Source organism: Corvus brachyrhynchos, unplaced genomic scaffold (assembly GCF_000691975.1).
Source record: "Corvus brachyrhynchos isolate BGI_N302 unplaced genomic scaffold, ASM69197v1 scaffold202, whole genome shotgun sequence".
NCBI lineage: Eukaryota > Metazoa > Chordata > Aves > Passeriformes > Corvidae > Corvus > Corvus brachyrhynchos.
In genome coordinates this window covers 7,837,824-7,850,886 of record NW_008238132.1, presented here as the reverse complement: position 1 = coordinate 7,850,886, position 13,063 = coordinate 7,837,824, and the positions used below count along the sequence as shown (strand labels likewise).

At 36.7% G+C, this 13,063-nt stretch overlaps 1 protein-coding gene across 2 annotated transcripts in view; it reads left to right on the top strand.

Annotated features, from left to right (window-relative positions):
• INTS6 (integrator complex subunit 6) overlaps positions 1–12,272 on the top strand; it is a 39,685-nt gene extending 27,413 nt beyond the window's left edge. Inside the window, exons 6-16 of one of the 2 annotated variants that reach the window (XM_017733647.1) lie at positions 1,329–1,481; positions 1,621–1,753; positions 2,249–2,343; positions 2,737–2,847; positions 4,431–4,646; positions 4,756–4,882; positions 6,116–6,258; positions 6,905–7,139; positions 7,852–8,223; positions 8,672–8,765; positions 11,688–12,162. In XM_017733647.1, the coding sequence (XP_017589136.1) occupies positions 1,329–1,481; positions 1,621–1,753; positions 2,249–2,343; positions 2,737–2,847; positions 4,431–4,646; positions 4,756–4,882; positions 6,116–6,258; positions 6,905–7,139; positions 7,852–8,223; positions 8,672–8,765; positions 11,688–11,781 (1,773 nt within the window). In that variant the 3' untranslated portion in view covers positions 11,782–12,162. Of the gene's footprint in view, positions 1–1,328; positions 1,482–1,620; positions 1,754–2,248; positions 2,344–2,736; positions 2,848–4,430; positions 4,647–4,755; positions 4,883–6,115; positions 6,259–6,904; positions 7,140–7,851; positions 8,224–8,671; positions 8,766–11,687 lie in introns of both variants that reach the window. The other variant, XM_017733648.1, reaches the window with a different exon arrangement.
• The last annotated feature ends 791 nt before the right edge of the window (positions 12,273–13,063 follow it).

Below are 13,063 nucleotides of genomic sequence, written 5' to 3'. Positions count from 1 at the left end.
TTGTCTTAAACAGTTCTGTCCTAAGAACTTAAGTCTGCTGTGGCTAATGACACCATCAAAGCTTTCTTAAATGTATGAAAGTCTGTTGGCAGATCAACATGTAAATGGCTGCTTCAACTGCTCAGAGGTAAAAATAGTTCTTTTATCCAGCAAAGGATTATTGGACTTCTCAAGTCTGAGTAGTCAATTTCTTTTGCAGCCTTTTTATTCCTGGTATAACTTTGCTGGCTTGGTCAAAAACTCCACCACAGCTATTTATTAGTCATATTCTTTGAAGAGAATTGCTCTTCCTCCACTTGGTTGGGCCTCCTATTCGGTTTGCAGTTGGACAGCACACCTTCCTCAGGGTGGAGACACTCAAGGCAAGATCAGTGCTCTTGACAGATAACTTGTTTGGGTGGCTTGTCCTAAAGTGAAGAGCTTAGAGCTTACACATAAAAGAATTGCTTTCAAGGTGAAGTGGTAAGAGAGTCCAAGGAACCTTGTGTTTCTCTACTTCATCTTGTGTATTTGTTAGTTACCTTTTTGTAAGGAGAGCAAATGGAAGAAGGCTTCCCAATTAAGCTCTCCCTCAGATCCTAGTGGCCTTGAGGGGAGGCTCAGGGTAAGTATAAGAGCTTGCATTCCTCCCTTCGGTGGAAAGTGTACAGCTCCAATTTTCATCACACTAATAATTGGCTTTCCCTTCTGGCAAAAGAAATTTCAAGTTGTTAACTTCAGCTGAAACTTGAGACACAAAGGCCTTTTTCCTATGATTAATGAAAAGATTAAAAAATCCAAACACTGAAATTCCTTGAATTGAAATAACTTTTTTCTCAGGCCTAGTTAAAATGTGAGTTTTTAAAGTTTGGGGTTTTTCTGAATTCATGCTGCTCTTGATCTTTATAATTGCTGAATTTGTAACTGTTGAATTTGCCAAGAAGGAAAAGTGCCTGGGGAAGACAGCAAATGCAAAAGTGCAGCACCTCTTTCTGTTGGGAATGAAAATGGACATGTCCCAGAGAAGCATTGAAGGTGTTTTTTGTCCCCACTAGAACTTACTTCCATTTGCACAGCTTTTGTGTAAATGCAAGAAGTCTTAGTTGCGTATTGCTCTAGACTTACTATGTAAAGTAATAGGCATTTATTTAGAAAACAAGATTCCTTCAGAATAAAACAAGTGCTAACATCATACATTGCTTAGGACTCATTAACAATAAATGAATCCTGTGTTGAATAGTTTCCTTAAATACATGTATTTTCCAAGAAGCTGTATTACTTTAGTTGTCATAGCACAAATGCCTTTGAATTGTTGTGTGGCCGTATTAACAGTGGAATACTTTGTTTAGCCACCTCGCACATCTCATCCTGTGGTGAAATTTTCCTGTACTGATTGTGAACCGATGGTCATTGACAAACTGCCTTTTGATAAATATGAATTAGAACCTTCACCACTGACCCAGTTTATCCTGGAAAGAAAATCCCCTCAGACCTGCTGGCAGGCAAGTAGAGTGCATGCTGAATTGAAGTTTTTTATGGAATGCTGTTTTTCATATATCTTATTCTATAATCAAAATAGGATGTACAACTTCAGAACACAATACTTGGCATGTGAATCCACTGTAATGTGTTTTATTGCAGGTGTATGTGAGCAATAGTGCAAAATACAGTGAACTTGGTCATCCTTTTGGTTACTTGAAAGCTAGTACAGCGCTGAATTGTGTGAATTTATTTGTGATGCCTTACAATTACCCGGTCCTGCTTCCACTGCTAGGTAAATAACACTTCATACAAATTTTCTTCTGTGGTACATAATTGAAACATTGATGTCATCTAAATAGATTACTGCAATTAATACCAATATTAATACCTGGAGAATGGTAGAATCAGTGATTTGTTCCACTTGTCTCCAGTTGTCTGGCCTTCATGACTCAGACTCAGTGTGTGAGATTATTTACTCGATCATCATTTCCAGATACATTTTGGTCTCATTTTAATTGTTTTAAGAGCCATTTTTCCTAATCTGTTACCTCAATACCAATCCAATTAGATGATTTATCAGGTTCCATTTTTGGCTGCAGAGTTAATCTTGTGTGTGTATGTTTGGTTTAGTTGTATATATGTTGAATTGCAGATGCTAATTTAATCATTGAGAAACTCGCGTTTCTTCAAGAGTTTATTTTATAGAATCTTCTTTTTTAGAAAAAAAGATGTAATGCTGTCTAGACATGCCTTTCATTTTGTCACTTTGCTTTTTTATAACCTTTAGATGACTTGTTTAAAGTGCACAAAGCAAAGCCTACATTGAAATGGCGTCAGTCGTTTGAAAGCTATTTGAAGACAATGCCTCCTTATTATCTTGGGGTAAGATGACTGTGTTAAAATTTCTGGTTTCTAGTTGTCTTTCCACTGGGGATGTAGTCTCTATTTCAAGTAGAATATATATTAATTTGAGAGAATAGTTCAACTTCATACATAATGATAGTGTTTTCACTGGAGTCCTGTGGAAGGCTTGAGACCTGAATGTTATGAAATTTTCTTAATTTCATGATACACTGGGACTTGTTTATAAATGCTATTTTTGTTAACTGGTTCTGTATGAATGGAACTATTTTAAACCAACAGAAAATGCTGCCCTGAGAGTATTTTTTTTTTCTTTTCAAACTTTCAGAACCTCAGGTTCTATTTGAAATGGGTACAGTTAGTTGAAGTATGTATAAAGTTAAATATGACCATGCAATATATTCCATGTTTCAGCCTTTGAAGAAAGCTGTGAGAATGATGGGAGCACCAAACCTTATAGCTGACAATGTGGAATATGGACTTAGTTACAGTGTCATTTCATATCTCAAAAAGTTGAGTCAGCAGGTAATGTTGAAGCAAAAGAGCAGTAAAAACTTACTCTGATAGAAGGATAATCTTTAAATACTCAAGTTCAGTGGCTTTGAAGGAAAAAAGAGCAGAAAGATCAAGTTTATACTTTCCCATAATCAATTAGCAAAAAATAATTTTGTTTTTTGAATTGAAGGAAAATATAACATTTAAATACAGACTGTATAAGCTGAACTATAGAGACAGATACAGAAGTACAAATGGAGGGTTTTTTCTATTTAAGGAGCATATTCACTTGTGCAGAGAGTAACATACTTTTATCCAAAAAAACCCATGTTGTCTTTAAAGATGTTTTAGCATTTTTTCAGAAAATAGGGATTTGTGCTTGATGCATCAGAATCAAAGTGTTCTTTCTTTGGCTTGTGACATGAAGTGGAAAGTGTTTAGTAAATGAGATAACTGACATAATTGAGAATCTCAGATAAGGCTATAGATATAGACGTGACAAGTGACCATTTGAACTTGTTGACCATGTTCAGAATAGCGCCTGAATCTTTGACTAGGCTCAAGCATTTCTGCCCTGCTACCTCCAGTTTTGAACTGTGCATGTTAAGCTTTCTGTTCAAGATTAAAAAAATGTAGGCTTGAAACTTCAAAAAACAGTAGTGCCAAGGACTTGTAACTTAGCAAATGAGTTTTTATGGACCAGCTTTTTCTTAAAACATTAATATAAATTATTATTTGAGGAAGCAAATATCTTTGTCTAGAGCATATCCTGTTAAATCATAATCGTATTGCTCAGTATTCTGTGAGCTGATGTCTCAACCTAGACATCTTGGACTCCTCTAAGATGTAGTGACATGCACTGCAAATTGTACTTACAGGTTTTCTAACTTCTGAAAGGCTCTGCCAGTAAAGAGTCAGCATTCTCAATACATATTCAAATTTTTGAGTAGTCTATAAATTTATGTGAAATTGCAAAACAAAAACTGGCAGTTGTGTTACTAAATTCCTTTTGGCTCTTTTCACTGTATTCTACCAAAAAGCTGGCATTTATGAACATGGTTAATTTGAGTACAAATCTAGCATAATATTGGGGGTTAGGTCTGTCTGGTCAGCCAGTTGGCTATTATCATATATTTCACATTTATTAATGTTATGATTATTTGTATTGAGCTTTAAAAAAGTTGACACCATTGGGTGACTGGTCACAACTACAGTTGTGGGAGAATCAGTCTTGTGAGAGTTTGACTGTTCTCTACAGTAACAGCTGAACATTATGCAAGTACAGATAGATCTGCAGAGAGTTACTAGTCAAATTATGGCATTTTATGAAAATAAAAGCATTGCATGCATATTGGTGCTTAGATACTGTAACGGGCAGCAGAGGAGAAATATGCAGAAGACCTAGGCAGAAAACTGTTCACTATATTTAAAACTGTAGTAGGCATTAAGTAGTTATGTATTAAGCACTCCTTAAGCGCTCAGCCTGGTTATGGTCATCATAGTGTGTTAGGACATTGTTGAATCTTGTAGGTAGGAATTTAAAATGAATAAGTCTGACTAATCCTTTTAAGAGCATATTGTCAATTTTATTTATTTATTTATTTCAAATTAAGGCCAAAATAGAGTCCGATAGAGTCATTGGCTCTGTAGGCAAAAAGGTAGCGCAAGAGACTGGAATTAAGGTCAGAAGCAGATCACACAACCTGTCTATGGCACATAGGAACGATTTTCAACATCTGCTACAGGGGATTACTGGGGAAATTCCTCATAGACCTCTAGACCTCAATATGAAGGAGTATGCTGGGTTCCAAATAGCTTTGCTGAATAAGGTAAGCACCACTGTGTGTAATGTTGTTATTTTCAATATACTTCCATTGAAATGCTAGATATTGTTTCTTACTTGGCATTAATTGGAATTTCATTTTACTGGAACCATAGGATTTGAAACCTCAGACATTTAGAAATGCTTATGACATACCCAGAAGAAATCTTTTGGATCAGTTAACACGAATGAGATCTAATTTACTGAAGAATACTCGCAAGTTCCTCAAAGGACAAGATGAAGGTTAGATAACAGTTTATATTTTGTCTGCCTGTGATATGATCATTGCTAAAATATAACAAATAATGTAGTTCTTTAAAATTTGGTGGATGCCTGATACTGCCATTCAACTGAATGATTTTTTTTTTGATGCTTTTTCCTTATCTTATTGGAGGAAAAAATGGTGAGGACAGAGAAGATTGCTAATTCACTGCTCTCTCCTTAACTCCACATGAGGAGACTTGGGCTTTTACACAAGATTCCTTGTTCACTGTTTTTCCTAACTTTCATGGATGTATCTGACAAAAGAACAATCACAGGGCAGTTCTGAACATTATGATCTCTCTCAGTAGAAGTAGACTGTGAGCAGTAGAAAAGGAAGCTAGCTCCCTGGGTGCTGCCACTGTGATTGTTTTGCCTGTTGAGCCAACAGCAAATGGTTCAGTAGTCTGCTAATTTATTCCTTTACCTTTTTTCCCATGTCTTCTGGCACTGCTTTGTGGCATCTAATTGAAGATGTTGAAATAAGAGTGAGAAGGGCAATGCAAGTGAAAGCTTGTGTTACATTAGTGCTGTGAATACTTAGGTCAGATTAGCATCTGTACATTTCACATTACATTATTGCTTTGTCAGAGTAGTTGTTCTTCAGGGAGGAGGACTAACTCATGTTAGGGTTTTTTTTTCTGCAGTTTCTTCTAGTGTATATTTTTCTGGATCAAAGGCTTGGCAACTCTAAAACTAGAATAAGTTTAAAATCAGCTCCTATGGGTTTTTAAGAATTTGTTAATTTACAGTGGTCAAAAGTTACCCTTGCTCTGGGACAATATTAGTCCTGACAATTAAGTTTTGGGTGGCTACAATTAGGCAAAGTTATGTCAAAGCTGTGTGCAGCATGGCATTACTTTTTTTTTTGTAGTAATGTTTTAGTTCTGATTTGTTCCTAGTGTGTTTTTTCATCCATTGCTCTGTTGTAAATTTGGGACACATTGGAAAACTAACATTCATGCATGACAACTATTGCTTATTTCCTGTCATAATGGTAAATCCACAAGACATGTACTGATTCATTTAAGCAAGTCTCCTGAAGTCAAAAGTGTTATGAATACCAATTTAGGCAAGAAAAATGGTGAGCTTTGCACAGCTGTTTTGTTAATGCATATGATAAAAGTCTGAACACTGCAGATATGAAATGGATATAGACTAAATTCTCATAATGTGAGCAGTCCTGGTTATTAATTAACTCCTCTGTTACGATAGATCAAGTTCACAGTGTACCTATAGCACAAATGGGAAACTACCAGGAGTATCTAAAACAAATACCTTCTCCACTCCGAGAACTTGATCCTGATCAACCACGAAGGCTTCATACATTTGGCAATCCATTCAAATTGGACAAAAAGGTGACTTCTGTAAAGCTTTTCTAAAAATGTGTTGTGTGTGCACTACTGCCTACATTGTTCTTTGAGTAGTCTATTGGAGAAACCCTTTCAAATACTTGTAAAAATAATGGTTATTAGAAAGTGTCTCAGCTGTTCTTCTATCAGTAGTATCCTATGGAGGGCAGTCTTTATTGGAAAAGCAGTGTTATGTCTCTAAATTGTATTATAAATTAAATACTTGTCTCTAGTATAGCTAATACCTAATTGCCTTTACCTTTAGCTAATACCTAAAAATCCTTTACCAATCTTCCATCATAAAAAGCTTCCCATAACTTTGAGAATCTTGACTGTCCCTTTTATCCAAATCTGTCTTAGAATTGACCCAACTGTCAATATCATTTAGAGCTCTTGTATTAAATATGAGTCCCTTTGCAATTACTGAAAAGGAAGTTTGATGGCCCCATTCAGTTAACTTACTTGGCAGACTGCTGGATGAGGGCCTTAAGCACATTTATCTGGTCTTGGTTACAATTTAGAATTCCAAACATAATGGCATGTTATATGTAACTCTTATACATGCTAAACATTATCATAATGCAGAGCATTAATTGTAACTTACGTTACATGGTGTGAAGCTTAAGAATTCTTCCTGTTAAATTAATTACAGGGAATGATGATAGATGAAGCAGACGAATTTGTATCGGGACCTCAAAATAAACATAAAAGACCTGGAGAACCAAATATGCAAGGGATTCCGAAAAGGCGGCGTTGTATGTCCCCCCTGCTCAGAGGGCGACCACAAACTCCTCTGGTTGTGAATAACCACATTGGAGGAAAAGGGCCACCCACACCAATTGCACAAGCACAGCCTGACCTTGTTAAACCCATTGCTATTCACAAAAGTAAGTGAATCTTCAAAATCTTTAAAGTTTATTTTTTAGTTTATGTGAAAAAACTTTTTTGTGTAAAAAAATACTGCTGGCTTATTTGTCAAATATGGCAATTTTTTCCCTCCCCCTTGAAAATGAAGTATTTGTGTGCATCTGGGGTTATTTACAGAGTTCATAGTCGTTCAGATGGAAATCTTCCATATAAATTCCAAGTATAAACGATGTATTTCCTCTCTCCTGAGCAGACAGCGTAGACAGTGAGAAGGGTGTTCTTCCTTTGCCTGGAAATCCACATGCTCTAGAAGTATCACAGCATGAAGTTAATTTGAATTTTGCTCTAGTGCAGTGAAATCACTTCTCTGGGTGTGAAGCTGAGGGGCTGTATAACTCTTGCTCACTGTTTAGTGCTAAAGTAAACTTGGTCAGTTTGATTTAAAGGGGGAAAGACACCATGTCACAAAATCACACTTTAGAGGTATTTTTTCTTTTGTTGGTAGTCCATATAGTAACTTCATTTTTCATAGAATATATCTGTGATTTTTTTTAGAAGTCATTAATTGCCAGGAGATAGTGATGGGCTCAGTGTTACAATCCACAAACAGGTTTTCTTTTGCCTGCCATGTACAGTAGACTGTTTTAAGAGTCTAATACTGATCTGACTCATTGACTTGTATCAGATGATAAAGAATTTGAACCTGGCAAGTGTAATCTCTATTTTTTTCAGCATCAGAAACAAATAACGAAGCTGGAGTTGATGATGTCATTGAGAATCACGTTACAGACCCCCTTTCATCAGATGTTTTTCCAAATACTGTGGATTCAGAGTTTTCACTGTCCTCTTCACCATTCAATTCATTGGATCGACCGACAACTCATACAGAGGATGTAGGCCACGAACATTTAGGGAATAATTTGAATGTTGATGGGTTTTTGGAGAATCATGAGGAATCAGGTAGTAAAGAGCAAAGTACTGAAGAGAACATGACAATGTCTTCACCTAGCAAAGGGAAAAAACCAGTGCATTGCAGAAGTTCCAGAGAGATTAATATAGAGCTAAGAGCACAAATTATGAAAGAGATCCGAAAACCAGGAAGGAGTAAGTATGCCAAATTTGTTTCAGAAAACTGGCATTAGAATTAAACAAAGAATTCATGTTAGATCACTATTTTAGAAATGTACTGGACCATGAGACTGAAGCAAAATGAATTTAAAGCTGAAAAGATTTGTTTTGAAACATCTGCTAAGAACATCACTGTAGGAGTGATTAAAACATTTCTATACCTATCAGTGTTCATGAAAGTAATGTTTTTTATATCTGTACTAGAATTAACTTGCTGGGTGCTAGTAATATCCTAAGCTGCAATATCCTGTGTTTTTTTTAATGTTTCTTCTCATTAAATAAGATGTTATTGCTACAGTTGATAGGAGGTACAAGTTTACAAAAACTGAATGAAGTCAGTTGCATTTCACTCAAAGCTATTATAACAGATATCTGTATAGGCATCTTTTAAATAACTGATGGTTTTTTTCTCTTGACCTTTAAGAATATGAAAGAATCTTCTTTTTACTGAAGCATGTACAAGGAAGCTTACAAACCCGACTGATATTTTTACAGAATGTTATTAAAGAAGCTTCAAGGTAGGTAACAGAATTGTATTATTCTTACAAAACTGCACCATGTAGTGCCATGTATAACTGCTGGACAATCATGCAGTTGTTTGAAAACAATGCTTTGCACTACAAGTAAATAATTCCCTATGAAAGAGCAGAAATGCATAAGCTTCTTGAGGTGTTGTTTGTAAAAGCTTACCTTTTTCCCTCAGATTTTGGCTTAAAGATGTTAGTAACTGTAACTGCCAAGTCCCTGTAAATGTGATGGACAATGGTATAGAAAGAGAAGGTTATTTTTAAAAAATCATTCCAATTAAAAAGTCCATGTGTGAGTGTACTGTTAATTTGAAAATGTATTGGAGCTGCTGATTACTGGGAATTAGGCTTTCAGAAACAGCATCTGCTCAAAATCTTGTCTTAAAAATAGTTTTTAAATTCAGGTATGCTCATAAAGATATGTCTCTACTCTTCAGCATACTTCATTCAGAGATAGTGTAGTCCTGTCTGAGAGTTTGGAAATGGAGGTAGCTTTTCACTGGAGAAGAGTGAGTTGATAAGGATTTAAACCCTGTGGTTTTGATCCTGGTAGAAACTGTTCTTTACAGTATCTGTAGACTGTCCATACTTAGCTTTCTACATGCTTACTGAGAGGTAAAAAAGCAGAAATGTATTAGAACCAGTAGTGTTTGAGTTGCAGGGAACTAGTAATTCCAGGATCTTGCATGGGTTGTAAATATAGCCAGAACTTTGAGGCTTACTTCAGAAACCTCAAAGAATAGTTGCTTCTTATTCTCTAATCTGTTTTGTAGTAGTCAGCTCTTTTCCTGTGGCATTAGGCAAATTTCATTATTAAAAAACAAAGTAATTTTAGGAGAAAACCATGCTGAGAGTTTAAGGTATGCTGGATGTTGGACATTCATACAGATCCTCTAGCTTTCTATTGCCAGCTTGGTGGGGCATGTAAATTTATATAGATCATGCTCTTCCTATAGCCACAATTGCTTTATTGTGCTTTTGCTTGTTACATTGCCTGTAAGAATTGTTCTATAGCCTGTGGATTATATACTTCCTCATTCACATACAAAACCATACTGTTGCTCTTGGAGTTTGTGGCAGCCCTTAGTGGGGCTGGAGTTTTTGTGCCTGTAAAATTAGGCTTTTAAGAGCACCTGTAACTCTCATTTCTCTTGCATAATCTCTTTATTCCAGCTATCTTTAGTTGACATTTCTACAAAATTTGGCAGTGGTTGAGTGTTGGTCTTGGATGCATCAGAATTAAATCCCATCTCCTACCATAACTAATAGTTTTCTGTACCTACTGGTGGAAAAAGCTGGCAACTCTATTTGTTGACTGTTGCTAAACTTCAGTTTTTATTGGTTTGAGTATAGGAACAGCTTAATCTTTATCCTTTTCTTCTCTCCTTTGTTAGATTTTTATAGTGTTAATATTTTATCCACCTGGGTAACACTGCCTACAAACACTATGCAGTTCTCTGCCTCTTTCCTTATCCAGGCAAGCTATCACATTTAATCCAGGCTCCCTGCTCCCTGCAGGAAACATCTCTAGGCCCTCCAGAGTTGTCAACATAGTTTTGTTTTGGTAACTGGTAGCTGACTTTGCAATGCCATGGATTGCAATTCAAACTTGGAACGCTTTCTTTCCCTGCTGCAAGGAGTGCCATCTCTGAACATGGGCTTAGGAAAGCTCTTGATCATTTCAGCAACGAAGTTAATGTTTATAAAGAGTTCCCATTTAAATCTGGGGGTTAATCCACTATAGTTGTAAGAGGAGAGGAAGATTTCTGAAAGATCCACAGCTTTCAGCTTCCTTTGGAAGCTGCCTGGCCTGTAGTTTCTCTTTCAATAGCAGAAAAGCTATCATTTTTGAGAGACAATGAGGAAAAATGGAGGGGAAGCAGTACTTTGAAGTGTGGTGTGTCTGTGGGATACTGTGAACCGGGATATGGGTGTGTAAGGGGCCAGAGCATGGGTATTTAATGACAGAGTGGTTGGGAATGGGACCTTGTTTTCCCAGTAGTCAAGCTGGGGTTGTGGGGAGGCTTGTGATCTGGAAGTTAGGGCAGGTACTATGTCTCTAAGTCAAAGACATGGACCAGGATGCCTGACTGGAACTAGAGGCTTCTGCTGGGGTTTAGTGAAGTCATAGGACTGAACTTGATATGTAGTTCAAAATATTTTCATTGCTGCCTATCTTTGAGCACATGTATGGCTACCAAAGCATAGGTCAGAAGGTGCAGAAAAGTTGCAAGGGGGAGGGGTTAGCTGGAAATAGCAGGGAGTTGTACTTCCTAAAGTGGGGGGGTAAGCAGAGGTGACATAATGGCCTACTGATCAAATCTATACAATTGATACAGAATAGAACTGCTGAGACTCCAGAGGTATGGAGTATGTATTTTCCTTTAATTTCTGTATTTTCCTTTAATTTCTTTCTTGAAGTTTCAGTTTGTATTGTTTGTCAGGAAATCTGCTTTGCACTGTGTAATGGCTGTTCCTTCACCAGTACGAACTTTGTTAACTTTGGTGAATGCGTCACGAAGGCATGCAAATAATCCCTAAAAGCTGTTTTCCAGCTTCAGGATTGTAGTTCTTTTGATGTATATTTTATTTCTGTACTTCAGAACTTTAGTTCTGGAAGCAACAAACTCTTAATTCTCTTTTTCCTGGATTTCTGAGGGCTGAGTGAAGTTCTGCAATGTGCTATAATAAACTGTAGTAAACATAGTTTTGTATTCAGTAGGTGGAAAGGCAAGTTAGTGGTTTACCAGAATGCTAGGAGACAGTGTATATATACATATGATGTATGTGTAGCCTCATCATGCACTGTTCCTGTAGTAATAACTGAAGTTTCCAGAGTTCAGTAAAAGTTTTGTCAATGATGTTTCATGTATTACTCTGTGCATCCATTATAATGCTTTGTTTTAAACCCAGGTTTAAAAAACGAATGCTGATAGAACAGCTCGAGAGTTTTCTGGAAGAAATCCATCGCAGATCCAATCAGGTCAACCATATCAACAGCAGCTAAGAAACTGCACACAAGAGAGAGCTACAGCAGGGCACTGCTGTTCTTACTTGCATTCATTTTTGACATGCACTCTTATCTCAAGTTCCTGTACCTGAAAGAATGAGAAGCTGCTCAATAAAATGATGAGAAGTATCCATCATCTTTTTTTTTCTTCACTTCTGTTATTTTTGTAATGTGAAAAATACTACGAGAACATTTTTATTTAACTAAATTGAGAACTTCTTGCTTGTCATGGACATAAGTGTCACTTTCCCTCAGGTTCTATTTTTCTTAATCTAACCTTCAAAACTATCACCTCTTAAGGTTGAACTTTGCCAAAAAGTTGCTTTGTAATTTTCAAAAAAAAAAAAGCACATACATTAAACAAGGTAATGTTTTGTATATACAGTTATTTTGGATATATTATTGTAAGTTGTATAAATGTATTTTGAAAAATATTTAAGAAAAGCACTTTTGTTATTCCATCAATAAAATCTCTATTTTAATCTTTGTGTAGGTTTGAGTACAGTTTTTATTGGAATGATTTGTTTTGCCTTCCCTTTCCAGTGCTTCTGTGTTCTGGTATCAATGTTAGAGAATGAAGAGTGGTTTTGTATCACTGGATATTCTGCTCTTAATCAGAGAATGAGTGAAAGAAAGCTAATGCTGAATTGCAGCTGTAGTAGGGTATCTTGTGTACTTTGCACTTTTGGTGACCAGCATAACAAAGTGATGTTCTGTATGCACATCTGCAGCCATGACAAAACTGCAGTTTTATTGAGGGATTCAGCGCAGTAAAGCAGGGGTCAGCAGCCTTTGAGGAAAGCTGTACAGAGGTTTTCTGTGTCAGAAGATTTTACATGTTTACAAGTGCAGGAACAGCCAGAGGGTGCTGCTGCCTGGACACAAAATATCACTGACTGCTTTCCTGGCCATGTCTTTCAGCTGTGCTGGATGCTCTGACTATCTGGAAGGATTTGTTTGATTCAGTGGGAGTTGAATAAAACAGTCCTATTTGATGCTTTTCATAGGAGTCAGTGGTTTGCAGTTGTCACCCAAAATCTTTGTGGGCCTGGGTTTCTGATGCTTGTGTCATGAGTTGCTGAACACTTGCCATTTCCCAACTTTTGTCAGGATGCTGAACAAACTCCCCCATTTTTCTTGATGCCATTAGTTGCATTCAGTGTTCTTCAGGAATGTCCGTGCTATGTTATGTACAATTCAAAGGTAGTAAAGGTAGTACTGCATTGCCATCCCTGGAAGTGTTCAAAAAACGTGTGGATGCAGTGTTTAGAGACTTGGT